Genomic DNA, 26,735 nt, shown 5'->3' with positions numbered 1-26,735 from the left:
TTTCGTGTCCTTCCGCCACGGAATGTAGTCCTCCCTCAAAGGGCAACCTGATTCCCCCGTTCCGCCTCCGCGGCACTTCCTACTGAAGGTGACTGTGCCCGGCGAGGACGCGGAGGGGCGGGGCCCCGAGAGCCGGGAGCCAGGATTGGATGGGAGGCGGGGCGGCGGAGGGATTGCGGCGACCCACAGTCGGGATAACCTTGAGGCTAAGGCAGCGGATCCCCGCATTGGAGCGACGCGTCGCGAGCCCCAGGACCTGTGTGCAGTAGCCGCGCATCCCGAGCCGGACCACGTCGGAGGTGAGCGTGGGGAGAGACTGGGCCATCCGTCCCCACCGGGGCTCCGTCTCCCGGGGCAGTGCGGAATGCTGGCCCGCCTGCGCACTCAGGATGGCGCAGGATCCGCGGCATCGTGGGCTCACCCGGTTGGGATCAGAAAAGAGGAGAAAGGCTGCTTGTGCCTAGGGTCTCCTTCAAATCCCCCAGCTCCCGCTTCTTCCGAAGGCAGATGGGTCAGCCAGCCCCTTTCTTTCCCCAGTCCCTGATCTCCCATCCCCATTCTGGTCCCATTCTCACCTCCCTATTCCTCCCTCCTCTATCTGGTCTCGCTCTCGTCTTCCTCCCTTTATTCTCCTAATTTGATAGTTTCCTTTCATGCGTCAGTCTCCCCCATTTCCACTCTGCTCCTATGCCCGTCCCTTTCCCATCATCCTTAATACTCGCTTCTTGTTTTCAACCTGTCCATGTCCCCCTCATTCTGATGCTTTCTGTAACTTCTCCTTGAAAGTCCCCAAGCTCCGCTCCCCTGTTTCTCCTCCATTCAGCTGCTGTCCCCTTCTTGTACCTACCCTCATTCACGCCCTGGCTCCCGCCCCTCCCCCGCCTCTCTGGTCACGTCGCTCCAGCGCATCCCTCTCCTGCGCACCTTCCTTCGCGCCACCAGCCTCCTCGCCCCTCCCCTTCTGTTCTAGTCACGTCCGCCTGCACTCACGTCCCCGCCCCTCGGCCTCGCATCTCCTGCCCCCCTTCTCCATCATAGTTCCCCAGCCCTGGGCTGGAGTTCCGGGGTCAGCTCCCGAAGTGCAGCGGTCTGCGGATGGGCAGGCTGGCTCCCAGGCGACCCGGAGATGGATGCAGTGGCGGCCGGAGGAGCAGTTAGGTTACATAACCCTTGATCTAACCCAATGCAAAGGAAGAAAGGGTGGCTGCCCAGTGGCGCGTTCCTGTTTTGTGCTGCCCAGAATACGATAGTGCGACCGCTGCGCTCCGCTTGCTCCAGGGGGCCTTGGGGGCGGGGGGGGGGGGTGGAGGGCGGTGCGCGGTGTCCCGGGCTCCATCCCGCCGAGGCGGGGCTGCACGTAGCGGCGCCGGACCCGCCCTGCCGCGCCCGCTCCTCGGCATCACGAAACACTGACCTTCGGGCCCGTTACCGACCAAGCATCATCTCCGGCCCGCCAAGCCTCTGGATGCTGCTCAGAGGCCTCCTCGAGTTCGAGGCACTCACCTGGCTCCCTGCCTCTGCTTCACGTTACTTAACAGCGTTGCTTAACAGATGCGCCCGATTGTAGAGCGCGGAGGCCGCGGGTTGGAGGAGAGTAGAAATATATCAAGAGCTTGGTGCCACGTACATGCGCTCATTCAATAAAAACTCGTATAAAGAGTTGTTTGGGGGAGGGCTGTGGAGACCAGACCAGGATGACTAAAATCGTCCTAGCCTACGGAACTCAGTCTGATTAGCAAACGAATGTAAAAGTTACCACTGTAAGTGCCGTGAAAAGGTACACACGTGCTTCCACACGTGGAGGGTACGCACTTCCTGTCCGGGTTTAGGAGGCCTCACCAGGTGTCATCACACGGGGTTTGATGAAGCGGAAACGCACCTTCCAGTCTGAAGATTATTTGAAGACCCAGTAATGGGTTGGCATCCCTTGGCTTCTTATCTGTGTTCTTCAAACCCAGAACACTGATCCTTCCCCGTACAAATGAGCCTGATAACTGAGGTCCGTGACGGACAGAGGCAGTGGGAAGATGAAAACAGGCTTTCAGAATCAGGTTTAACTCATTACATACTGATATGAATAATAGAGGGAATTCAGACTCAGGACCTCAGTTTCCCATGTGAAAATTGTAACTTTTTTCATCTTGGTTGTTAAAAGGGTGGGTCGCTATATACACACTTACATAGATACATATTGAGTACTGGGTGCAGTGTTTAATCTCTGGTGAGATGCCCCCAGATGTATTCTTTTGGTCACAGTGAGCCCAATGACTTCATCCATAATTGAACTCAAGCACTCCTCTTCTTGCTGCCATCCCAAAACACAGACTCAGTTCATCTTTGGGAGTCAGGCTCTGTGTAAATACCAGAGATCTCCTAGAAACCAGTCCGCTCAGGGATCCTGCTGCAGTGTTGGCAAAGTAACTAACAATGTTACTTTGCTGCTCTCCATTTGCAACAGGGGCTCTTTGGTCCTCTAGCCAAAGGAAGGCAAGAAGAGAGATGGCTTTCAGCCTCCTGTATTATAGATTTTGGCTATTAAGATTAGAAACAAACTTGCAAACCTAAGACCAAAATCTTCAGGTTCTATTGGCACCTGCTCCAGGTAGCATTCTGGGATTTGCTCAACCAGCTGGTGTGAGATTAAGATAAGAGGCAAAGGACAGTAGCTCCTTGTTGGCTGTATGCAGGGTGTGGCCACTCCCTGGGATATAGAGAAGGCCCTAGGTCAGGACTCTAGTCATTGTTAGCAAATAATTCACCCTCAGGTTGCCTGAGGATGCTGTTGGGAATGCAGGGGGGCCTGTTCTGAGGGGAGGAGTATGTAACACCTCACCAGATCTCTGGGGGGGGTGGGGTGGGGGAGGATGTAGGGAAGATGACTCAACCTTTGAATTTTTCTGCTTTTAAGAGAACTGTCTTCGTTGGGTGAGTGGGGAAACTGCACTGTGGTCTTTGCAGGCTTAAAAATCTCCTCTCCCTTTTCAGTGAGTCAAATAATGAAGTATGCATTCTTCCCAATTAAAAGTGCCTCAGCTAGGTGACAAATGGATGGTGGAGGTCCCCAGGCTCTCTGGACAATGCTTAAATGCCACGTGGCAGAGCCTCAGGCCCCAGAGATAGTCTGCACACCTGTCCTGAGCCTTGTGCGATGGATGTGGCAACCCTTTTGGGAATAAGCATTGTAGGGAAGATGAATAATGATGACTTAAAGATTATGTCCTTGAACTCATTTCTGCATTACTAGAATGGAGCCAAAATGTAGGGACATTAGTCATATATAGGACAGCTGCTCTCATTTTAAGCACTGCATTAGAAGTAAATAATTTCAGTGTTCACAGTTTAACCAAAAGCATTATTGGGTCTTTAGGAATTGCAGCCCCAGTGACTTGGCAAGTTTGGTAGCTGTTACTCCAAACAGAGCTAACACCTAAGGGGAGGTGCTTATGTGCCCTGAGTGTTGTGACATTAATGTTGGGTCACGGGAAATGCCATTTTATTTCTTAAAACTGCTTATTTCTTAATGTTGAGGCAGTGAAAGAAATGGAGAAGTGTTTGAGAGCAGGAACGTTGAAAAACATGCAACTCTTACGTTACAGACTTGTAATGCAAGTCTACAGGAGTTTTTAAATATTTATCTTCAGGTTTTATGAAGGCAAGTAAGGGTGTGTTATTTTGGCTAAAAGCTAAGACTGAGGTGAAGGTGGGGGGAAATGACTCATTTGACATTAACTTTATTTCTGAATCATTTGGAATGTCCACAGTCAAATCCCAGTTAACTGGTGCACCACAGGAATGAGGCATCCATGGGAGCAGAGTTGTTTTGCAACACTATTGAGTGAGGGTCTTGTGAGATATGTAAGTGATTTATTTCGTGACCAGTCCTATGGGACCTTGAATCATCACTTTAAGCTTCAGTTCTGATACAGATAGAACTAAATGAAGACTACTCTTTGCGGGGGTGGGGGGGGTGTTGCTTTGTGTCACAGCTTGTGGGTCCTTAGTTTCCCCACCAGGGGTCGAACGTGGGCCCTCAGCATTGAAAGTGCAATGTCTTAACCATTGGACCACTGGGGAATTCCCAATGAAGACCATTCTTAATTCTACCATACTTTTTGAAAACTTGCTTTTTCTCTCTCTCTCTCTTTAACCACAAACTAGCCAAGGACTAGATAAACGAATAGGCTGATTATTTGGGGCTTTGTTAAAGAAGCTGTTTTGGGGGAGGTGAGCCAGGATGGGTGGTGAGTGGCAGTGTGTGCAGACTCTGCTGAACCTTTGGACCTCCTCCTATGACTGCTCCGCTTAGGAGGGGAGGTGGGCAGGGCCACCAAGTGGTGCAACCCCACCCCTGCAGCCGTTTTTCCTATATTGGTTTGTGCTGGTCCGCACGTAGGAGGGAGAGCCAGGCTTCAGTACTTCTGGTGGCCTCTGTGACTCCCCTCCCCCACTTCTCCCTATAGGCAAAACTCCTGGGGACCCGTAAGCCGCTCTTTCCTGACGCCAGCAAGCTGTTTGGAAGTCAGACAAGGGCTTTAGTCGGGGAGATACCAAGACTAGCTATGACAGGGTTGTTGTTCGTGGCATTTCAGAGTATGGACCAGCTCGGCTGATGGCAGTTTATATTAAAAAAAAAAAATTTTTTTTTCCTTATAAAAATTATCTGAAAGGAGCCCCAGCCCTTCCAAACATTTAATCAGCCAACAGGTAATATTTAACTGTAGGTGACTGGTGTCACATCACCCCTTTCTCAGGTGATGAGTGCAGTCATGGCATATGAGACCAAGCCATACAACGTTTTGGAGGAGCACTGAAGTTTTAGTCTGGTTAAGAGTCAGGAAAGTAAAGACTCAAAAGAAAACTATCCTGATATCTGATATCCCTCTTGTTATTTCGTCAAAGAGCAGATTAACACATCACCAATCAGTTGGGCAAACGTTGTAAGAGTCTGACAGTGTCAAGTGTTGGCAAAGGTGTGGGAAGGCAAGAACTCACTTGACTGGTTGGTTGTAAATTAATGTAACCACTTTGGAGAGCAATTAAGCACTATTTTGTAAAACAGAAAGCAAGCATACCCTGTGGCCCAGGAATACACCTCTGGTATAGAAGCCACACCTGCACAAAGAGACATGTACTAGGAGAAATATTATAGTATTGATTAATGAGGAAAAATTGGGTTTAGTGGGAAAATGGTCAACCAGTGAGGGAATACATAAATAGTCTAGTCACACACTGGGCTAGTATAGCAGTTCATATGAATTAACTAGAGCTGTGTGCCAACTGGATAGATCTTAAATATGCTGCGAAAGCAAGTTGTTTGATAATGCCTTTCAGTGTATTACTTAGCATATTATAGAAGCAGCAGTATCATAGTGTTGAATAGAGATACAGACACCCTTAGATGAACTATAAGGATAGAAAATTCATGACCTTGGTTGGGTATTAGGATGTGATGTGAAAGGGTTGGAGGAACCACCTGGGGATGGAGGACAAATGAATTGGATACAATGGTAATTTTAAGTCTAAAAATCTGGATTAAGAACAATTTTTTTCTGGCCATATCTCACAGCATCTTAGTTCCCCAACCAGGTTTGAACCCAGCCCTTGGTAGTGAAAGTGTGGAGTCCTAACCATTGGACTGCCAGGGAATTCCTTGGATAATATTAATGGTCAGTTCTGGGTGGCAGAAATATAGATGTTAATGTTTCTTCCTTCAGTTCAAAACAGAAGCAAACCTATGGTGGTCACTGTAGGGAGACCAGGCATACTAAGTAGGTCAGTGCTCGGGAGATCTGGCATGCCTTTCTCCTCCCATCCCCTCCTCTTCTCCCTGCAGCTATGATTGATTCAGGGCAGCTCCTCCTCTAAGTACTGAGCCAAGGCCTCCCTTTTCTGAGGCTATCCCTCCCCTGGTGTTGTACCTGACTTGGAAGGATCCTGAATCAGGGTCCCAGGTCCCTTGGTGCTTCCAGAGTGTCAGTCTTACGCCCTGAAGCACTGTCTCATAATTTTAAGTTTAGTAAGGAGCACAACTCAGCAAAAGCTTTGTCTCCACTTCCTCCTTCAGACTGAAACCAGGTCTCTTCTCTGGGCATCTGATCGAACCAGGAAATCCTCAGCTTTTGAAATGGTAGCAGTTTCTCTGACTCAGGACTTCCTGCCCTGGAGTTGAGTGGTCCTTATAGGAGTGGGCTCTTTAGCATCAGCTTTTGTGCCCTATTGCACACTCAGATTTGAAATAGGACCTTGGGCTCCTAGGTATAATATTTAAGTCACTTAGTTCTAACCCTGAATAAAAGAGCAAGGGAATTTTACTTAAACCTACAGTGGGCTCATTTTGTTTTGTGTAACATGGTAACATCAGGCTTTGCTTTCTGTTATGGGACCTGTTGAGAGAATGGACTTAATATTCCCATCTCTTAGCTAAGAACTGCTTGTCCTGGCCCCACTCCATACTTGAGAGAATGGACTTAATATTCCCATCTCTTAGCTAAGAACTGCTTGTCCTGGCCCCACTCCATACGCGTATATACTGTTATCATTACTCTAACTGTGTAGGAGGATGAAGGGCTTCTCAGGTGGCTCAGTGTAAGGGACCCATCTGCCAGTTCAGGAGACAATCCCGACTCCTTGGAGTAGGAAGTTGCAACGACTCTAGTATTCTTGCCTGGAGAATTGAATGGACAGAGGAGCCTGGTGGGCTACAGTCCATGGGGTCGCAAAAGAGTAAGATGCGACCGACCCACAACAACAAATAGGATGAACAGCTGAGATTCATTCCGGACCTTACTAGGTTTTGTGGCTGGCCTGGCACCCATTTTGATTTTGTCGCTGCCTTTGTCAGATAAGGGCCAGTCTTGGGAATTATATTTTTCTGCTCCATCGTCTACTAACAGAGCTCCTAGAAAGCAGACTGACCTGAATGCCTTGTCCAGCATTTTTTTAATATTTATTTATTTCACCGGGTCAGGTCTTAGTTACGGTACATGGGATCTAGTTCCCTGACCAAGGATCAAACCTGGGCCCTCTGCATTGGGAGCTCGGAGTCTTAGCCACTGGGCTAGCAGGAAAGTCCCTGTCCAACATACTGTGATGAAAACTTTCTAATGGTTGTTAGTGTGCCAAAGATTTGGGAATCAGACCTCCATGCTGGCTTGGAAACGTGGAGATGTAGATCGCAAATTGGTGTCACAATTGTGGGCAGCAGGTGCCATCATCATTGAGTCAGCCTGTGTAGTGAGATTGGCATCAGAGCACACATAGGTTAAAGGTTGGCTTATGCAGATGTGGGCTCACAGGCCAAGCTGGCTTTCTAGGGCAGAATGATGTGGGCTTTTGGGAAACTCGAATCGGTGGAGTGAAGCGTGAGTCCTTCAGCACACCCTGCCAGCAGTACTGGCTCTCAGTGACGTGTTGGGTAGTTTTTCTTTTATGGTTTCTACCCCCTGGTTTCTGAGGAGTGATCCAAGACTTGTGTCTGGCATGAACAGAACTGTGGCTTCAGAAGACCAGGAGCCACTTGGAAAGGAGAGGTCGGAGCTGGGGCCCGTGGAGCTGAGCTGCCACTTGTGCCTGCTCTCAGTCCTTTCAACTGCTCTCAGGCCTCTGATGGTGTCTTGTTTCTCACAGAGGAGAAATGTCTCTGAGGAGGATGCTACAACAGGGGCTCGGGCTCAAGATTCAGGTTCCCGTACCCGGGCATGGCATTTGCTGCCATCAGTGGAGATGCCCAGCTTCCACTGCTGGCTGGAGGTTGGCTCTGCATGTCTGTGCCTCCTGAGGAGGAGGATGTAGGAATGAGCCAGACTGGCATGAGCTGGACAACGTGTGCTGGCAGGCACTGTCCCAGTGGCTAGCCTGAGGGTGGGGGAGCTCTTCCCAGAAGCTGGCCCTGAGAAACCAGGGCTGAGGCTGGGGGAGAGTCCAGGGGGTGTTTTAGGTGGGGATGGGCAGCTTGTGCTCTGGAGAAGAGGCTCATGGGAGGCTTCAGGGCAAAGCTTGAGGGAATGGAAACCCAGCTGGGGACCTGGGCAGGTGACAAGGTCTCTGGTTTGCTAGTGGACTTTAAGGACATGGTGAGATCTCATAGGAATCTGGACAGATTTGCTGACAAACCAGCTTTTTTGGATTGCTGGTGGGTACACACACTCAAATAGCAAGTAAAATTTCACTTGTTATTTTTGTACTTAGTAGCCTGGGTGAGCAAAAGATCAGAGCTTGTAGACCTCAGGCTTAATCTGAGATAATGAAATAGGGCTAGTGGTTGAGCCGAGTGTATTAATTGTATCTGCTGATAGCATCTCCTGTTGTTGAGGCAGCCCTTCTGTACCAGGATATCCTTGTCACAAAGATTTTGCTCTGATGCTTGAAGGCAGACTAAACAGGAAGATAAGTTTGTTGGATTTGGGCATGTAACTCAGATTTGGGGCACAGAGTTGTCCTATGGACCATATTAGCTTTCCTCCCCACCAACTTGGAAGTTCTGGATGAATCAAGGTTTTACCTGCCCATTGCTTCTGCACCATCAGTACAAATACCAGCACATTAAAGAAGGCAAATAATGTCTTTGAAAGCTCTGCTCTCACGGACCATCCTTTGGTAACCGCTAGAGTTACTCAGTTAGAGTGACTCAGGTTTCTTTTTTCCTCACTGTGTCATGTGGCTTGTGGGATCTTAGTTTGCCAACCAGGGATTGAACCTGGGCCCAGGGAGTGAAAGCGCTGAGTCCTAAACACTGAACCACCAGAGAATTCCTAAGGTTGATCGTCTTAGTCAGTGAAACTATCCTGCTGTGAGTTTATGATCTAGGGCCCAAGATGCATTATTCTACCTCTACCATGTTTAGAATATTCCTGAGGTACATAGAGTGGCAGTTGAATAATGGTACAAGGACCTTCACTTTTGTTTTAATTCCAACATTTTTACCAGGACGCTTGTAAGTGTGTCATTTTTGAAAGAGGTACATTTAGAATTTTTCTTATGAAAGTAGTATCAGTAAACTTTTTAGTAAAGAGAAGAAAGAAATTTGCTTGTAATCCTACCACACAGATAATATGCTGATAATATTTTGGTAGGTATCCTTCCAGTCCAGTTATGTATGTTTAATTTAGTGCCTCCCCTCCCAAAGAAGGGGTGGGGGGTAATAGTGAAATATTAGTAAACGAAGGTTTAAAGAGACGTTATAGGGCAGGGGATAAAGCATTGCAAAGGAGCCACTGACAACTCTTTTACCTGAGAATTTTCTTGGGTGACTTCTGTGTATTAATTTATAACGTAGCTGAACCTCTAGGAACTACCACTGCCTGGATACCTGGTTATTAAGGTGATTTCTCCATTACCCCCAAGAGCTTTAGTTGCACTCAGCTTTTACCTTAATCCTTGTACAGCTCTGCAGGGCAAACCTTTCTCAGCTCCGAGCAGTCTTTTCAAGTGGGGCCAAGGAGCCACCCTGAGTCAAAAAAAGAGCATTATGTCACCGGAAGCCCAAGCCCAGAGAACACAAGGTACGGCACGATAATCAGTGGCCCCACTCGGGGGTCTTTGCAAGGAGACCCTAATGTCTCAGGTCTAGAGCCGATCCAACTAATGCCTCTTTTGGGGGCCACACACAGCAGTGGGATCTTACTTTCCCAGCTGAGGATCAGACTCATGGTCCTTGCAGTGGAAGTGTGGAGTCTTAACCACTGGACTGCCAGTGAGGTCCCCAACTGATGATTTTTAAGAAGAGTTACTTTAACCCACTCATTGAGGTCACACTGGATGACTCCATTTGCCTGGAGGCCTCAGTGAGACCTGTGTGTTCCCGTGGCCTTGGCGTGCCACCAAGGGAACCATCTCTTCAGTGGTGTTCCCTTTACAGCCAGACGCACCGCAGTAATAGTGGGTGCTACTGTGTAAGCCCAGCTTCCACCCTGAGTGCACGGTGGGACCTTGGCTGCCCAGGCCATCCTGTCAGTGATTCAGAAGTTCTCAGATTTGGTGGGGGAGGGGGCATAGCTATAACTGCGATTTGTCACAGAGGCATTAATAGGTGCTCTGAAACATCATTTGGCAAACACCGGACTACCTCCAAGGTCATGGTGCTAAGAGATATGAAACCACTATGTCGTGGAGGAAAGGATGTTGTTTTTTGGTGGAGAGGATGTTGTTTTCATCTCGGTACCTGGTATGTTGTGGGGAGTTAAGAGATACATATCGAAAGGAACAGTGTATATGCCACGTTGGATAGTTGGCTGGTCTTAGTTTCTTGTTTTTAAAGGTGTAGTTGGGGATCTATAGCTACTGGTTTTCAGCAGCGTGTAGGAGCCTCACTTAATACCTGGTCACAGAGCTTCTTGAAGTTCACCAGACTTTTTGAAAGTGTCAGGCGGGTTTAGATGTGTGCTATGCCCCAGCCACCTGGAGAGGCCACTCAGTCAAGGATGCAGGAGGGGAAAGAGTAAGGGTTACATGGATGGGGTGCCTTGGTTTGGAGCCCTGAGATTTTGGAGGAGGTGGGACAGGGCAAAAGAAAGGCTTGTTCTTGTGCCTCGGCTGCAGCACTTAGGCACAGGATTTGAGAAGGAGCAGCCCTTGGTCTGAAAACCTGCAAAAAGGTTTCTGATGAGGACTGCAAGTTTCTGGCTCACGTGCTTACCTGATGAGTCTTCAGACACTGCCTGGAAGCTTCTCAAGTCTCTTGTCTATAATCAGCTAACTAACTGACTGAGTTTAGTTGTAAAGTCAGCAATGAGGAAAAATAAAGGTCTGAACCATTGTGCCCTGGGTCAGGCTTGTGACCTGGGCTGATTAATTACCTGGAACAGATGGTCTTTGTTACTGTGAGTGGTGTGCTTTCCAGACTTAGATAGGGAATGGGTGGAGGGTCAGAAGATCAGCCTGGAAAGGATTTGACAAGCAGTGTTAATTTCTTCATAGTGCAATAATTTTAGAGCCAGGCTAGGACTATTGTGGTTATCCTTGGTTTGACGCAAATTGCTTTGAATGTGCCTAAGTCCTTCTGACTGAAAGTACCAGATGTAGTTAATTCCTGGGGAAAAAAATATTTTGCATTCTTGGTTCTGGTTGGACTTAACCTGTCCAGGGATGGGTTTTTTTGCCTCTCAGTGGGCTGGGGCATACTGTCCAGCTTATGGTGAATCGAGGAATGGACTTATGTGTCCCTGTGGGTTAGTGAAACCTAGGACTCCAGGACTAGGAGGCTACCTGAATAGTGGTCTCCACGACCAGGAAAGTCACTTTGGGTTTGGGTGGGGACTGTGAAGAGAGAGTATGGGTACCACACCCCATAGCAGATGTTTATAGCTTTGAGACAGCTTTTCACAAAAAGATCTAGATTGACCATGGTACTAAGCTAGGGGTGAGTTGTCTGTATCCCTGGAAGATTGGCAAGAGATTTTGACAAAACTTCCTTTTGAGGAAACTCCTGCAGTGCATGTAAATGGTGCCATTTACAGGATTAGTAGGGGAGTTGTCAAGATAGACATTATCCCAGTGTGAGGGAGGTGTGTGCTTAACATGTGCCTGGGAAGTACATTCATTGGGAATGTGGTTTTGACTTATTCTTTGGGGTCTTTCCTACTTGCTCATGATAATGTGAGCCCATGGCCCGACTTGAGCACCCACGTAGCCAGAGTGTGGCGGGGCTGCCTGTGGCTTGTGCACAGAGCATGCTTGTTGAGTTAATGTGTAAGCAGGAAGCAGCTTCTGTGCCAAGCTATATATTAGCCATTCAGGCAGATCACACTCTCTCCAGTTCCTCTGGACCCAAGACATCAGAAGCCATGTCGAAGCACCACAGCGACGCCGGGACGGCCTTCATTCAGACTCAGCAGCTGCACGCAGCCATGGCCGACACATTCCTGGAGCACATGTGCCGCCTGGACATCGACTCACCGCCCATTACGGCCCGAAACACCGGCATCATCTGTACCATCGGTGAGCGCGGGTGCCCACTCCCCCTGAAACAAGGGCTTCCTGAGACAGTGATCTTTTCTCCCCCCAAAAGACTAAATGTAGCAAACCTGGGTTCTGAGCAAGATGCTACAGAGAGATTCTCAGGGGAAATGACGTCATGGACTTGGTCGCTCAGACCTGTCCAACTCTGTGACCCATGGACTGTAGCCCATGAGGCCCCTCTGTCCATGGGATTTGTCAGACAGGAATACTGGAGTGGGTTGCCATTTCCTTCTTCAAACTGAGTTCATAGGAATTTGCAGGAAGGAATTCATATGCTTTATGTGTTCTGCTAAAGGTAAAATTTAGAGGGTGTTTTCCATGGCAGTTCTTACTGTCTCTGAGCATCTCAGAGACCTAGGAAAGATCTTGTGGACTTGCTCTGTTCAACCAAAATGCTGTAGTTGGACATCTGACTGGGCTTCAGGGCTGGCTACATTTTACTTTGGTTATTAAGAGTTCTTTAAACTGAAGCACACTTGAAGTGTTAATCCTCTTTTGGATAATGAACATTTAATGACTTTCAAACTTTTGTTTTGTTTTTTCTGAACTAGGCCCAGCTTCACGAGCAGTGGAGACATTGAAGGAGATGATTAAGTCTGGAATGAATGTGGCTCGTTTGAACTTCTCTCATGGAACCCACGAGGTGAGCCTTGATGGTGTGGCCCCTTGGGCAGCTTGTAGGAAACAGGGTGGGCATGCTGTGTTTATTTAGCCACAGTGGACCAGGCAGGAAGAAGTGGGGAATCAATGGGAAGGTTGTCTTCACCAGCCCATCCCTACCGTTCTTCCCCCCAGATCCCTGACATCTCAAGTGGCCAAGTCTCCTTAAGCAAAGATGACCTGCTTTGTCATTGGCCATGGTTCTCCCCAACACCTGTGCTCCGTTAGCCTTTGATAAGGAAAGCATGGAAGGGTTTTCCTGGAATCCCCTCTAAGCCATGGGGCTTGACACTTCTGCACCAGGGTTTCTATAACAGCTCATAATTGCAATGATGAACCAGTAAGTCACCCTGCAGGTTATTCTGCCTATTTTCATTTTAGACCCATGATAAATGGGGCAGGTCCCAGAGAAGGGTTTCCACTATTGCAAGTGAAGGACTGGGTCCTGGTTTGTAGTACCCCACTTCATCAACATTGTGTTCCCAGCCTGTCCCTTCCCAGGAGTTCTGGGACATTAAAATAAAGTCAGCACACTTGTCTAGTGATCTGGGAGGAGTATGTTAGCACTGGGGCTGTTTATGAGCTGACTTGGCCCCTGGGACCAGGTGACAGCTATTGGAAAGTGCTCCACTGTGCTGCTATTCCCAAGATCGGAACAAGCTCATTTTGAGGAGTGTGTGGGCTGCCTGAGGAACAGTGCCATGGGATTTCATACTGGCATCAATAGAAGACTAGTGGAGGAGGCAAGCTCTTGATCCTCTTGGACTCTGTATTTCCTGTTCAGAATAAAGAAAATGCTGCCCTGTAAGGTCACGGGGTTAAGGGGTTGCCCTCTGGCATTTGGAAGTTGGTGATAAGTTTAAACTAAAAATAAAGCCTCAGTAAATGCAGTCCAAGAACTGTATGCCTCCTTTCTGGAAACATGAGAGTGTTCCTCGTAGGTTCCCTACCCCATGTTCCATAAACAGCTTATAGCCTTCAAATGTCACAGGGACCTGACCAAGTTCAGAGGAACTGCGCTCAGCAGGCACCCTGGGGCAGGTTAAGAAGCCCACAGATGGCATTCTTAATTCCCCAAAGGTGAAGAGTCCTCCGCAACAGTCACTAGGCATTCCTGCAGGCCTGTGCTTAGCCCAGAGAGAGAGCTAGAGACACCAGTGAAGGTCCATTCACAATTGATCCCTCCTGCTGACTTGTGCCAGGGTCTGCTGTGTGCAGGGGAAGGAGCAGAAATAAGAAATAGCTTTTAGGAAGTTGACCTTTAACCAGGCTTTATGGCCTCTTCCATCTGGTAAAATAATACCACCCAGCTCTGAAATGGCAGGGGGAGAGGGTGGTATCTGCACCTGTTGGAGGGGGCTGGCTCAGGGGAGTTGGTGTTTTAAACTACAAGAAGCATTTGGTGATTATCTGTGCTTTGACTCTTATTCCCAGAGTTGGAATTTGTTTTCTTTTTCCACACTGTATGGCAGGATCTTAGTTCCCCAACCAGGGATCAAACAAACCCAGGGCCCCTGCCTTGGAGGCACAGAATCTTAACCACTGGACCACCTGGGAAGTCCCTTGTGGGTTTAATTTGAAGTTTTTGACCAGGATGAAGTTATGTTGCCCCTGGAATCAGTTTTGGAAACTGATCTGAAATATTAGTTATATAATGTAAACAGTTATAGTTTGACAAACTTCCACCTTTTGGCCGTTTTTAATACTCTACTAAGCAGAACATTGGGTTTGCTTTCTGTCCTTCACTCAGACAGAGGAACATCTACCATCTGATCTCTTTTTTTGGTTTTGTTTATTTGGTTTATTGCATCTGGCCTTTTGACAGCTTTGCCACAGTGTCTCCAGCCCCCGCTTTTGGCAGCTCTTGTGGGCAAGACGTGTCGTATTCTCCGGTGCCACTCACCCGGATGGTGGTGGTTGAAGGATGAGGCCTACATCCTGTGTTATCAGCAGTGTCACACTGATAGCACTAGGAACTTTTGCCATCTTGGCTCCGAGTCCCTTTTTAGTCAAACAGTAATGGCTAATGGGAAAGAGAAAGGGCTTCCAGGGTGAGACTGAAGCCGGGATTTGTTGCAAGTGAGAAATAGCAAAGGTCAGTTAGTTCAGAGAAGCGTATTCCTACCTCTCCGTGTTCCGTTTCCTTTTCTAATCAGACTGGAGGAAGTGATTGTCAGAACCAGGCCTGCATGACTTGAGCAACATATTTAACTTGGGCTGCGTCAGCTTAAGTAAATAACTGAGTTTGAATTGCGGTTGTAATCGATAGAGAAGAGCTCAGAATTGTCAGATCTGTCATTCTAACTCTGGTGGCCAGAGCATTATTATCCAGATACAAGGTCTTTTACCCCAGTTGTCTGCTTTGTTTGCTGAGAATGTTTGTTGAATCCTAGAGGCTGGAGGGGGAGGAAACAAGCCTCTTTTATGTTGACATGTGTTGCCACCAAAAACCATTAAAGATATGGGTGTAAATATTCTAAAGTTCCTAAGATTTGCCCTTAGAGTGGATGATGGCGGTGGAGAAGTGGGTGAAGAGCTGGTAGGAATCTGCTGTATAGCACAGGGAGCTCAACTTGGTGCTCGGGGATGACAAGAAGTGAGTAGAGGCGAGGAGGTTGATGTAAGCAGGTAGAGGATGCTCGGTGATGGAGGCAGTGGTCTAGAATCCTGGTGACCAGCTTCAGCGCTAATCCTAGATCCCGTTGTGTGAGATGACAGATGTGGAGCTTATCGTCTCCCCTCTTTTCCCCTAGTACCACGCAGAGACCATCAAGAATGTACGTGAAGCCACGGAGAGCTTTGCTTCAGACCCCATTCTCTATCGGCCAGTGGCAGTGGCCCTGGACACTAAAGGACCTGAGATCCGAACTGGGCTCATCAAGGGCGTGAGTATCTTGGGGAGAAGCAGGAGAGAAGGCATAGGGGACCAGAAAGCCCAGAAGCCACGTTTCTCAAAGTTTAGGTCTATAAAGGAGAGTTTTATCCATCAGTGTAGAAAGTCTTCCTTTGACCTGCTTTGCTAAGAAACAGTACCAGAAAGAAACCTCTTTTACACTCAAAATCTACTTCCAAGTCTTTTAGGGAGCAGCTTATCTCTTCCTCTTTAGTATAACTGAAACACTGCAGGTTATTCTTGGGTTATTTCCTTGAAATATACTAAGTTAGAAAAGGCTTTATTGTTCCTTCCAACTGAAATTTAATCCTGGTTCCCTAGAGGAAAAAGCTGTTCTCCTGCCAGGAAGGCCCAGCTTTGGACTTGTGGCTTACTCTCTTGTCTGCTGCAGAGCGGCACCGCTGAGGTGGAGCTGAAGAAGGGAGCCACACTGAAGATCACCCTGGACAATGCCTACATGGAAAAGTGTGACGAGAACATCCTGTGGCTGGACTACAAGAACATTTGCAAGGTGGTGGATGTGGGCAGCAAGATCTACGTGGATGATGGGCTTATTTCTCTGCTGGTGAAGCAGAAAGGTAGGGACAGAAGTCGGTCTGATTGTTTAAAACCAGCTCCCATCTCTAATTTCCTTGCCAGAAGATAGGAAGGTTGTTTGGTTGGCAGAGAGACTGAATCTATATAGTCTCAGGACTTCCTTTCTTTTTTCAAATAATCTGTTTATTTATTTATATTTATTTTGGCTGCGTTGGGTCTTAGTTGTAGCACATGGGGTCTTTAGTTGCAACACTGGACTCTGTGGCACATGGGCTCATTTTTTTATGGCTCGAGGGCTTAGTGGCTGTGCAGCCTGTGGGATCTTAGTTCCCCCACCAGGGATCAAACTCACTTCCTATGCATTGCAAAGTGGATTCTTAAACACTGGACCACCAGGGAAGTCCCAGGAGTTCCTTTTATAATGAACTCCTATCCTCAAAAACAGATTTCACTCCAGTTCAGTTGTACTCCTGGAGAGCAGGTGAGAAGCGCTTTTACCCATCCTCACTATTTAAAGATTTGCTTCCCTCCTTCATCCACTTAACATGGTGTCTATAGGACTCCAGTGTGCCTGGGAATGATGGCTAACCTTTAAGTGATCTGCAGTGTTCTAAGCTCTTTCTTTACATGTAGATTTGTTTAAATTTTGAAACAACCTAATGAGTAGATACTATCATCCCTGTGGAGCTGAGACACTGAGAGGCTGATGGACTTGCTCACAGTTGAATTGGAGTGTGAACCCTGGCATGTGGCTCCACCACCCACCACGTGCCCCTTCCCAGTTCTCTCGACTGGGGAGAGCCTGCCTCCTGGTGGGGACACCTGCACCCAGGGCTCGGCCTCCCCAACCTGTTCCATTCCATACAGGTCCTGACTTCCTGGTGACGGAGGTGGAGAACGGTGGCTCCTTGGGCAGCAAGAAGGGTGTGAACCTCCCTGGGGCTGCCGTGGACCTGCCTGCTGTGTCAGAAAAGGACATCCAGGATCTAAAGTTTGGGGTGGAGCAGAACGTGGATATGGTGTTTGCGTCTTTCATCCGCAAGGCTTCTGATGTCCATGAAGTCAGGAAGGTCCTGGGAGAGAAAGGAAAGAACATCAAGATAATCAGCAAAATCGAGAATCATGAGGGAGTTCGGAGGTAAGTCCCCTGCCTCCTTCAGCCCCAACCAAGCTTTCTGCAGAGCAATATGTAGCCTGCCACCTGCCCATTAGAAATAACGTCTCAAACTTATTTCAGACCCACTGACTCAGAATATCCTATGACATTGGTGGGCTTGCCAGATGGCCCTAGTGGTAAAGACCCCACCTGCCAGTGTAGGAGTTGTGAGTTCTGTCCTTGGACTGAGAAGATCCCCTGGTGAAGGGAATGGCAACCCACTCTAGTATTCTTGTCTGGAGTATCCCATGGACAGAGGAGCCTGGTGGGCAACCATCCATGGCGTCGCAAAAGCAGACAAAACTGAAGTGACTTAGTGCACACGCCTGATACTGGTATTGGTATTTCAGGGGGGAGAAAAAAGGCTTCACAGATGATTGGGGTGCCAGCACCTTGACATTGTTCCAGGGAGCAGCACTGGAGAGGGACAGGGTCACCACCACTCCCGGGCTCAAGAACCGTGTGTAGTGTTCCTACACTGGCTACGTTTGCTGGAATTGGGGGCCACCAAGGGGAAAGACAGCAGGCTCTCAGGAGGAGGGGGCTCCTTCTCTTGGCAAGCAGTGGGATTGTTGGTTGGGGCAGCTCTGGCGTGGCATCCACCTCCCTGGGGAAAACATGCCGTCTTCCTCTGGTTCTGCGTGGTCCCAATCCTGCTCCACTGCTTCCCCAGTGCTCACCAGGCAGAGCCACACGAGTGAGGCCAGCTGGGTGACATCTACTCCTGCTTGGCCTCCCTACTGACAGCCCAGGCTTACATGAGGGGTCAGGTGTGTGCATGGGAAGAGTGGGAGGAGCCGTGCCGCCCACTGTTGCAGCCTTGCCATCCTTAGCTTTGTGTCTGTGTCCGTTGTACGGGGAAATTCAGGGCCCTCCCTCTGCCATCCTGATGAGCCATGGGCACCTGCTGACTTTGGCTTCAGGCCAGGCAAGGCCATGTTCTTGTGCCTTCAACACACTGGGGAGGGACCTCTGAAGGAGCAGCCTTCCAGTGTCCTTGACTGGAAGAGGCCACGGACCTTTGTGTCAAGAGCAGTCAGCCACCTTGGGTTCCATTTCTGCCCCAGCGGTGATGACTGAAATGCAGATGGTAGAGACACCTCAAGAGGGACCTCATAAGATGCAGGTGGACACTGAGAATGGACTTAGGGTTACCAGAGGGGAACGATGGGAGGAAGGAATGGTCAGGGAGTTTGGGATGGACCTGTACACGCTTCTGTATTTAAAATGGATGACCCACAAGGACTACTGTAGAGCACAGGGAACTCTGCTCGGTGTTACATGGCAACCTGGGTGGGAGGAGGGTCTAGGGGAGAGTGGGTGCACATATGTGTATGGCTGAGTCGCTCTGCTGTGCATCTGAAACCATCAAGACATGGTTAATAGCTATACCTCAGTATAAAATAAAAAGTTAAGGGAAAAAAGACAGATGGAGAGGAAGTGAACCCATGGGATTTTGGAGGAGACCCCCCTGGCCCCTCCCCTTCCCCTCAGTGAAGTGTCCATCCTGGTGCTGAAGGAGTCCAGCGAGCAGAACTGTTGGCCCCTTTGGGGGACTGAGACAGCTGGAACACCCCTGTGATGATGTCATGGGTACTTGTCCTGGTGCAAGAATGGCCAAGTCAGAGAATCCCGGGAAACTTTGTGCCACCGTACGCGAGGCCCCTGTTTGTATAACCTCTGTCTCTGCAACTTGCCTGTCAGGTTTGACGAGATCCTGGAAGCCAGTGATGGGATCATGGTGGCTCGTGGTGATCTGGGCATTGAGATCCCTGCAGAGAAGGTCTTCCTTGCCCAGAAGATGATGATTGGTCGGTGCAACCGAGCTGGGAAGCCCGTCATCTGTGCCACACAGGTGTGTGCCTCTCCCTGAGCGTGCATCCTTGTACAAGGAAGCTCTGGAGGCTACCTGGTCTCTTCCCATGGACCCTGCCCCACATCATACACAAACCTATTCCCCCCACCTGCCCCCACACACCTACACAAAGCTGGATTCTGTACATACATGCTCTCCAGGGGGTCACCTTGTGTCCAAAGCCCTCCCAGGCCACATCTCACAAATACTGTGTCCCCTCCCAGATGCTGGAGAGCATGATCAAGAAGCCTCGCCCTACCCGGGCGGAGGGCAGTGACGTGGCCAATGCCGTCTTGGATGGAGCCGACTGCATCATGCTGTCCGGAGAGACGGCCAAAGGGGACTACCCCCTGGAAGCTGTCCGCATGCAGCACCTGGTAAGTTCTCCCGCTGCGGGTGGAGGCAAACTCCAGCATATGGGGGCACCTTGTAGTGTCACCCTCTGTGCCCTCGATCTTTTATTGTCCTCCAAGTCACACGCAGAGTGAGGAGGTGTGTGCTGGAGTCATGGGGGTGTCTTTTTTGATGGGTTTTTTTTTTTGCTCTTCTGCCTTCCTGCCCACACCCATCTCCTAGTCCCTTCTGTTCTGGAGGCGGCCTCCTTCATCACACGTAGCACAGTTCACTCCCATCTTCGGGGTGTGAATCCTTCCTTTGCTTGAGTCCTGGGATATCTGTACTGCTTCCCCCTGGACAGTCTAGAGGACCTGAGCCCTTCTTCCCTGTTCTGGAAAAGTCCAAGAGCTCCTGCTCCCAGCTGGCCTGTGTTTGGCTTCCATTTTGATTCCCCACCTGTCCCAGCCAGTGCCTCCCCGACGGGGTCCTCTGGGCCTGCACTGATTTGGCTGTGAGCTGGCCTTGCATGGTACCTGCAGCAGCGCCTGCTTTGCTGAGCTGTTGCACTCACCCTAGCAGTGGGGTTTAAGGGAGGGGTGACAGGCCCACAAATAGAAGCAGGTGGAAGGCTGGCTGATCCCAGCTGGCCCTGGGGTGAGAGTGTCTGGAGGAGCCCTAGTGGCCGCTCCTCATTCTCCTGTGGGAGCTAGCTTTTCCAGGGTCTTCTGCTGGACCATGTCCCACAGCCTGGCTGCCTCTGCTCTAAAGCATCCTAAAGAGGAACACAGGCCTGGGGAAACGAGCGCTACAGATGGACTTTCACAAGGGTCCTAGGTGGCTGTTGATAATGTATAGCTCAGCAAACTGTTTCTTTAACCCTCCTGTTCATTTTCCAGCCAGCAAAGGACCCCAGGCCCTTTGTGTGACATCCCTCCAATGCATCCTCCCCCAAAAAACCTCTGGACTAGATACCATCCTTTCCTTCTTCACTTTCTAAGTGATTAGGCTCAAGTGGCTTCCAAAGAAGACATGACAGTCACAGTGGATACTTTCTCAGGGGTGAAACAAGACATCTTGACTACAGATGTTTTCTGGTCTGTCCTTGGTGTTCTGGGTGGATTTGCCCCTAATGAAATCAGTAGAGACCAGTGTCTGCCCTTGGGACAGCTGTGTTTTTCTGGCTGATGGCCACCCCCTGTGTGACATGACTGCTGTCCTGATGCTCATGCACTGCAGGCTCACGGTTCTTCTCACCTGTCCCAGTGAGTACTTCCTCTCTCCTGGGAGATAGTGACCTTGAACCAGTCCCCTCTAGAGTGGTTGATGTTAGTGTTTATGGGTTTCCATATAGAATTATATACATATACTGTAACGATAACTGCTTTGCTTAGTCATGTGGCCCCACGGCCTCTGAGACCTTGACACGTTAGACTTTAGGGACTTTGTGTCTTTGGGCACATCATTGGACCTCTCAAGGCCTTATCTAAGAAGTGAATTAGATGGGATATGTTTAATTACACCCTTTGCGTTAAATTGCACTGCTGTTATAAAATGTCTGCTAAGAACCTCATGCAGGTTCTTAACCTCAGTGAGGTCAATGTCAACCCACTTCTAATGGATGAGGGCACATGATAATCGAGCTTGAGTTTGGACCCAGGTCAGCTGACTCTGAAGCCAGCATTCCCTCTTAGAACACATCTAGCAGATCAGGACAGGTGTCCTGTGGGGCCTGTCCTGGGGTCAGAGACTAAACCAGACTCCGGGCTCTGCAAGCATGTCTGTTTTTCCAAACCCAATCTTTTCTTTGAACAAACACCTTAGAACTGTGAGACTGGGATTGCATGGCCCTATTCAGGAGGTGAGTTCTCCTGGCCGTGTCACCAGTTAACACTGGCCAATAGCTTCCCCTCTTAACTGTCCACTGCTTTCTCCTGTAACTGACGCAATTGACGTTCTTAACTATGGGCTAGGTAGTACCAGCTGTGGTTCTCTTTCCTGTTCATGTGCCCTGTCCTCCTGGGCTGCATGCATTCCATTCTTGCAGGAAGAAACCCTTTAACCTAGCAAATTCAGCCACTCATTGGCTCATCCTGTCAGATTAATGAGATGGCGTTACTGATTCTTCCCTCACCCATCATTGTCTAAGACGCTCATAACTGCATTATAACCCTCTAAAGCTTAAGTTTTCTAATTCTTGGTGTTACCTGAGCAAGATGGTCTGAATAACACAGTGGCTTTCTCATGGGTGTTTTAATCATTCAATTTTAATCAAATGCCTTGGTAAGCTTACCTGTGTGCTTCCACAGGCACCTGACTCTTCACATGGCTGTTCGTTGTGCCCCTTACAAGCTTGCCAGTTTCCAGCTGCCCGCTTAGAATGTGGTCAAGCTGCGTGTCCTTGGCTTTGACCCCAGCTTTCTAGCGCTGCTCAATGTGCTTCTGCCGCAGGCCACTGGAGAGGCAGGCAGCATCTCTGTGTCTGAAGCCAAGCAAGCACTCCATGTGTGCATGGAGGAGGCCAGGCACGAAGCCCTGTGGTAACTAGGCAGCCATGTGAGGAGGGGGGCCTATTCCTTCCTGCGAGCTATGTCATGAGGCAGTGTGGTCGAGTCCTGCCAGGGAGCCGTGGAGGGGCCCCAGCCTCCGCATGTTTCTATGCTGAGGCGTTAGAGCCTGCCGTCATATTGTCTCCCTCACCCCCACCGCCAGTCATGGAGACCTACCAAAATCAAGAGATCCTTCCAGAATGGAAGAACCAGTTTCCTCTCTGATGGAGGAGGAACAGTAGCCATTGACGCTTGAACTTCCCTGAGCAGGCTTTCACCACCCTGCCTCTTTGCATCTGCCTGAAGGAGAGACTTAGCCAATTAACCTACAGTACCTTCCTCTCATTAATTCCCCGTTCTGTCTTTCCATGTTGTTGTCTCTTGTTTGTTTCCCCCCACCCTCCTTCTTCCCTCTTCCTTGCCTCCCCTCCTCTAAACCTTACAGATAGCTCGTGAGGCTGAGGCAGCCATGTTCCACCGCAAGCTGTTTGAAGAACTTGCGCGAGCCTCAAGTCACTCCACAGACCTCATGGAAGCCATGGCCATGGGCAGCGTGGAGGCTTCATATAAGTGTTTAGCAGCAGCTTTGATAGTTCTCACGGAGTCTGGCAGGTAGGGCCCCGAGGGCAGGTAACTCTGTAGGATAAACAGCCTTTTGCTCCAGCCACTCTAGACGACAGCCAGGGCCCAGCCCTGAGCCTAGGACGCTCCTCTCGTCTGCAGGAAGCCAGCCAGGGAGGTCAGGGCAGGACAGGGCCACAGGATCCTCCGGCTCAGAAGGCACAGCCATGTCACAGGCACCTGGTGAGGGGCTGGTTCCTGCAAGTCTCGATCTCACTCAGCTCAGAACCTCCAGTGATCGGGCTGTTCTTGGCCACTGTACCCAGGGACTTGCTCCTCCCCAGCTGTCTGTGCGACTCTTCCCCTCCCCGTCCCGTGTGACACGGCTCTGACAGCTCTGTCCCCCTCGTCCCTCTGGACGGATGTTGCCCCTAGATTGCCCGTGAGGCAGAGGCTGCCATCTACCATTTGCAATTGTTCGAGGAGCTCCGTCGCCTGTCACCCATTACCAGCGACCCCACCGAAGCTGCCGCTGTGGGGGCCGTGGAGGCGTCCTTCAAGTGCTGCAGTGGGGCCATAATCGTCCTCACCAAGTCTGGCAGGTAGGAGGTGGCAGCAGGTCCCTGGGAATGCCCCGCTCAGCGGCCCCTTTCCTTGGGGGTCCTGGGAGCGTGTACTGCACGGTGCTCAGATGGCATTGAGCCAAGGTAAGACCCCTCTGCCTGCACCCCGGACCCTGCAGGGAAGGAGCCCCCTCCCCCTCCCCCACCCAGCCCCCCAGGCGGCACTTAGTGGGTCCAAAGCGAGTTTTATTAACCCTCACAACGAGCTAGACTTAATCAGATAACTACAGGTAGCCTGAGGACAAGTGGTTATTTGATATTGAAAAGCTGTTCTTAAAAAGGAAAGGACCACCAGTTTTACTTCTAGCTAAGTGCTCTTTAAAAAAGTCCAGTTTGCAAAATGAGTTTGCAAAAAAAGTCCAGTTTGCTGACAGTGCTATTTGGTTGGTGTGCCTGTCCCATCTGTCTTTGAGTCCCACAGATAAGTGGGTGCTGCCTAGGAAAGGTCACTGTGCTATCTTGCTGGCACTCGGGCCAGGCAACCAGTCTGAGACCTCTACTTGGCCTCTGGCTTGAGTCCCTTCCAAATCCAGGATCTCAAGTTAATACCCCTTGCTCCCTGGGTCTGGGGGTATGCTGCTCCTCCCTGGGGCAGCTAGGGTTTCCTGGAGGAGGGAGGTGGAGAGGAGCAGACAGGCACCCCCGTACGCCAAGGAGCAGCAGCTGGGACTGCCTTTAGGACCAGGACACAAGATGTGTGCCGAGTCCCGCAGTAGAGGGCTTAGGGTAAAAAGCTCCAGCCGTTAGGGTTGACCTTTGTGAAAAGGTCCAACCTTTGCTACTTGGCTATTTTTAGTCCAGTCTTCTGGGGTTTCACTCTCAGTGAGTCCTGACTTCAGCACTTGCTTCCCTCAGAAAACCTTGTATGGAGGCCAGGCCTTAAGCAGGGCATCCTCTGCTGTGACATGGCTTAAGTTTCCCTGACAGCTGTTGCGTGTCCTCACAGCTTGCCTTCTGAGCCTCGGGTCCCCTGCCAGCAGCCCCCTCCAACTCCTGAGACACCAGCTCCTACCAGTGTACAGTGTCAGTGTTGAAGGAAGCATCCAGCCTTTGAGTTTAAAGGGGCCCAGTCCCCTCCAGGGGATCCTTCATAGGCAGAGCCTCCCCCGCTGACACTCCATCCCCTAGTACTGCCTTCTGGGTAGCACTTATATTTCTAATCCTCAGCCTCGCTTAGATACTCAGGTTTGACTCTGGGGCTCTACAGCCCAGTTGCTGGGACTATTTCAGGGGCCTGGGGGTCATGTGGAGTCAGGAGAGGGCACAGCAGTAGGCAAGGCTTGTCTTGTAGATTTCCCAGGCAGGCTGGTGGTCTCTGCTCCTGGTTTGGGTTTTTTTTTTTTTTTTTTTGCAGATGTCAAGTGTCAGGTGGTCTTCACATGCTGCTTGGCTTGTAGCTGTTGCTGGCAGCAAGAGAAAAGGATGTGGTGGGCTTGGACAGGGCTGCTTCCCTGTGCCAGAATGGGAAAGTTCAGGGAATGGTGGGGGGTCTGCCAAGTATGGGCCATGTGGAGTAAGTGGGTAAGACTGACCATGCTGGGTCAGTATGATCCTGCGGCCCTGGCCTGTAGGAGGGGTTTAGGGTAGCATAGCTCTAAAGAATATGCTATGGCAGATACAGGGTGATGGGACACCTCAGTCTTGGGAGCAAATGTTGAAATGGTCAGAGCCTCAGGCTGGCAGAGTTGGATTCCAGGGTGAGTTGTTGCTGAAGGCCCTGAGGGGACTGTTTAACCATCTTGTCTGCCTACCCCATCTCAGGTCTGCACATCAGGTGGCCAGATACCGCCCCCGGGCCCCCATCATTGCTGTGACTCGGAATCACCAGACAGCTCGCCAGGCCCACCTATACCGCGGCATCTTCCCTGTGGTGTGTAAGGACCCAGTGCAGGAGGCCTGGGCTGAGGACGTGGATCTCCGGGTGAACTTGGCCATGAATGTTGGTGCGTGTCTGGGAGAGAAAGCTCCCGGTGGAGGGCTGGGGAAGGTGCTAGAGCACTGGCTTCTCTGAGACCCTATTGAAAGAGGAACATGCCAGCCTTTGTGGGCAAGAGCTGGCCTCACTAGGAATGTTCTCTGGTTCCTTCCCAGTCCCTGGAGTCCTGGGCTACGCTCAGGGCAGGGAGAGGACCTTTGACGTGTGGGGCTGAGCAGCCCAGGTTCTCACCTCACGTTCTTTGGGAGTGGGATCCAAAGCAAAGGATCCTGGATAATCACCTTTGTCCATTCTTTGGCACTTGCTCATTATTGAGGTTTTTTTTTTCTTCCCTATAAAATTAACCAGATCTCCTACACTTGGGGCCAGTACACATTTAGATTATGTACTCAAATGGCCTTTGTCACAGTATAAAAGTAGGATGTCACAGGATGAGAGGAAACAGCGAGCTGTGACCTTGGGCTGGGCTCTCCACCTTCTTGAGTAGAAAATAAATGATGTCCAAAGGTCCCTGCTACCTCTGCCATCTGAGTGATAAGGAAATAATACCAAGGCCTCCCTCATTCCCTTTGCCTGGGCTGTGAGCCTGGCGCCACCTTGTGGTGTAAGAAAGTAAAGGCCTGTCAGCCCTTCCTCAGTTGTGGGGCACTCCAATACTTTGGCCACCTCATGTGAAGAGTTGACTCATTGGAAAAGACTCTGATGCTGGGAGGGATTGGGGGCAGGAGGAGAAGGGGATGACAGAGGATGAGATGGCTGGATGGCATCGACTCGATGGACATGAGTTTGAGTGAACTCCAGGAGTTGGTGATGGACAGGGAGGCCTGGCGTGCTGCGATTCATGAGGTCGCAAAGAGTCGGACACGACTGAGTGACTGAACTGAACTCCCAAGTGTATACCTTCTTGGCTTAATTTTTCATTTACCAGCTCTCTTCTCTTCTTCCAGGAAAGGCCCGAGGCTTCTTCAAGAAGGGAGACGTGGTCATTGTGCTGACCGGGTGGCGCCCTGGTTCCGGCTTCACCAACACCATGCGTGTAGTTCCTGTGCCATGATGGACTCCGAAGCCCCTCCTCCAGCCCCTGTCCCACCCCTCTTCCCCAAACCATCCGTTAGGCCAGCATTGCTTGTAGTGCTCACTTGGGGCTGTAATGTGGCACTGGTGGGCTGGGACACCAGGGAAGAAGATGAATACCTCTGTGAAACCTGGCTGGTTTTAAGACTTTGCTTGGGTCGGGTAGTTCAGAGCTGGGCCACTCATCACGTGGCTGCATCCAAGCAGGGGATGCAGGAGGGATGCAGGCAGGACTGGAGGCTCCAGAGCTTCACACACAGGGCAACAGCTCCTGCTTCCCTTCCTTTGTATACCCGATTCAGCTCCTGCAGAAAATGGATATCCAGAGAATTCCCAGCCCTGGCCCGTGATCAAGAGTAGGGGCCTTAGGGCATGGGGCAGTGGTTCCAGTTTAAGTAGACTCTGGCCCTGGCCCTTACTTGCTTCTCCAACCCCCTCAGCCTCCCTCCCCTTGTGCACCGTATACTTCTCTTCCTTCACTCCACCCAGCCGATGCTGCAAACACTCCACCCCCCATCTTCCATTTCCCCCACTACTGCAGCTGCCTCCAGGCTTGTTGCTATAGAGCCTACCTGTATGTCAATAAACAACAGCTGAAGCACC

The 26,735-nt window shown here is 50.2% G+C and overlaps 1 protein-coding gene across 5 annotated transcripts; it reads left to right on the top strand.

Moving 5' to 3' along the window:
• The first annotated feature begins 71 nt into the window (after positions 1 to 71).
• PKM (pyruvate kinase M1/2) lies at positions 72 to 26,735 on the top strand. Of its 5 annotated transcripts, none has more exons than XM_059890338.1 (12): positions 225 to 2,925; positions 9,384 to 9,500; positions 11,753 to 11,934; positions 12,507 to 12,598; positions 15,369 to 15,500; positions 15,900 to 16,086; positions 16,913 to 17,183; positions 18,906 to 19,056; positions 19,281 to 19,433; positions 22,935 to 23,101; positions 24,884 to 25,065; positions 26,006 to 26,735. In XM_059890338.1, exons 1-12 carry the CDS (start codon positions 2,876 to 2,878, stop codon positions 26,110 to 26,112), a joined length of 1,791 nt encoding a protein of 596 aa, XP_059746321.1. In that variant the 5' UTR covers positions 225 to 2,875; the 3' UTR covers positions 26,113 to 26,735. The 5 variants fall into 5 exon arrangements, with proteins under 5 accessions (NP_001192656.1, XP_059746321.1, XP_059746322.1 ...); XM_059890339.1 differs by lacking the exon at positions 22,935 to 23,101 and adding an exon at positions 22,384 to 22,550; NM_001205727.1 differs by lacking the exon at positions 9,384 to 9,500 and having other exon boundaries at positions 72 to 299.

The sequence above is a fragment of the Bos taurus genome, chromosome 10, assembly GCF_002263795.3.
Source record: "Bos taurus isolate L1 Dominette 01449 registration number 42190680 breed Hereford chromosome 10, ARS-UCD2.0, whole genome shotgun sequence".
In the NCBI taxonomy this organism is placed as follows: Eukaryota; Metazoa; Chordata; class Mammalia; order Artiodactyla; family Bovidae; genus Bos; species Bos taurus.
The sequence above is the reverse complement of the archived record's forward strand: the minus strand, read 5'-3'. Positions and strand labels throughout refer to the sequence as shown.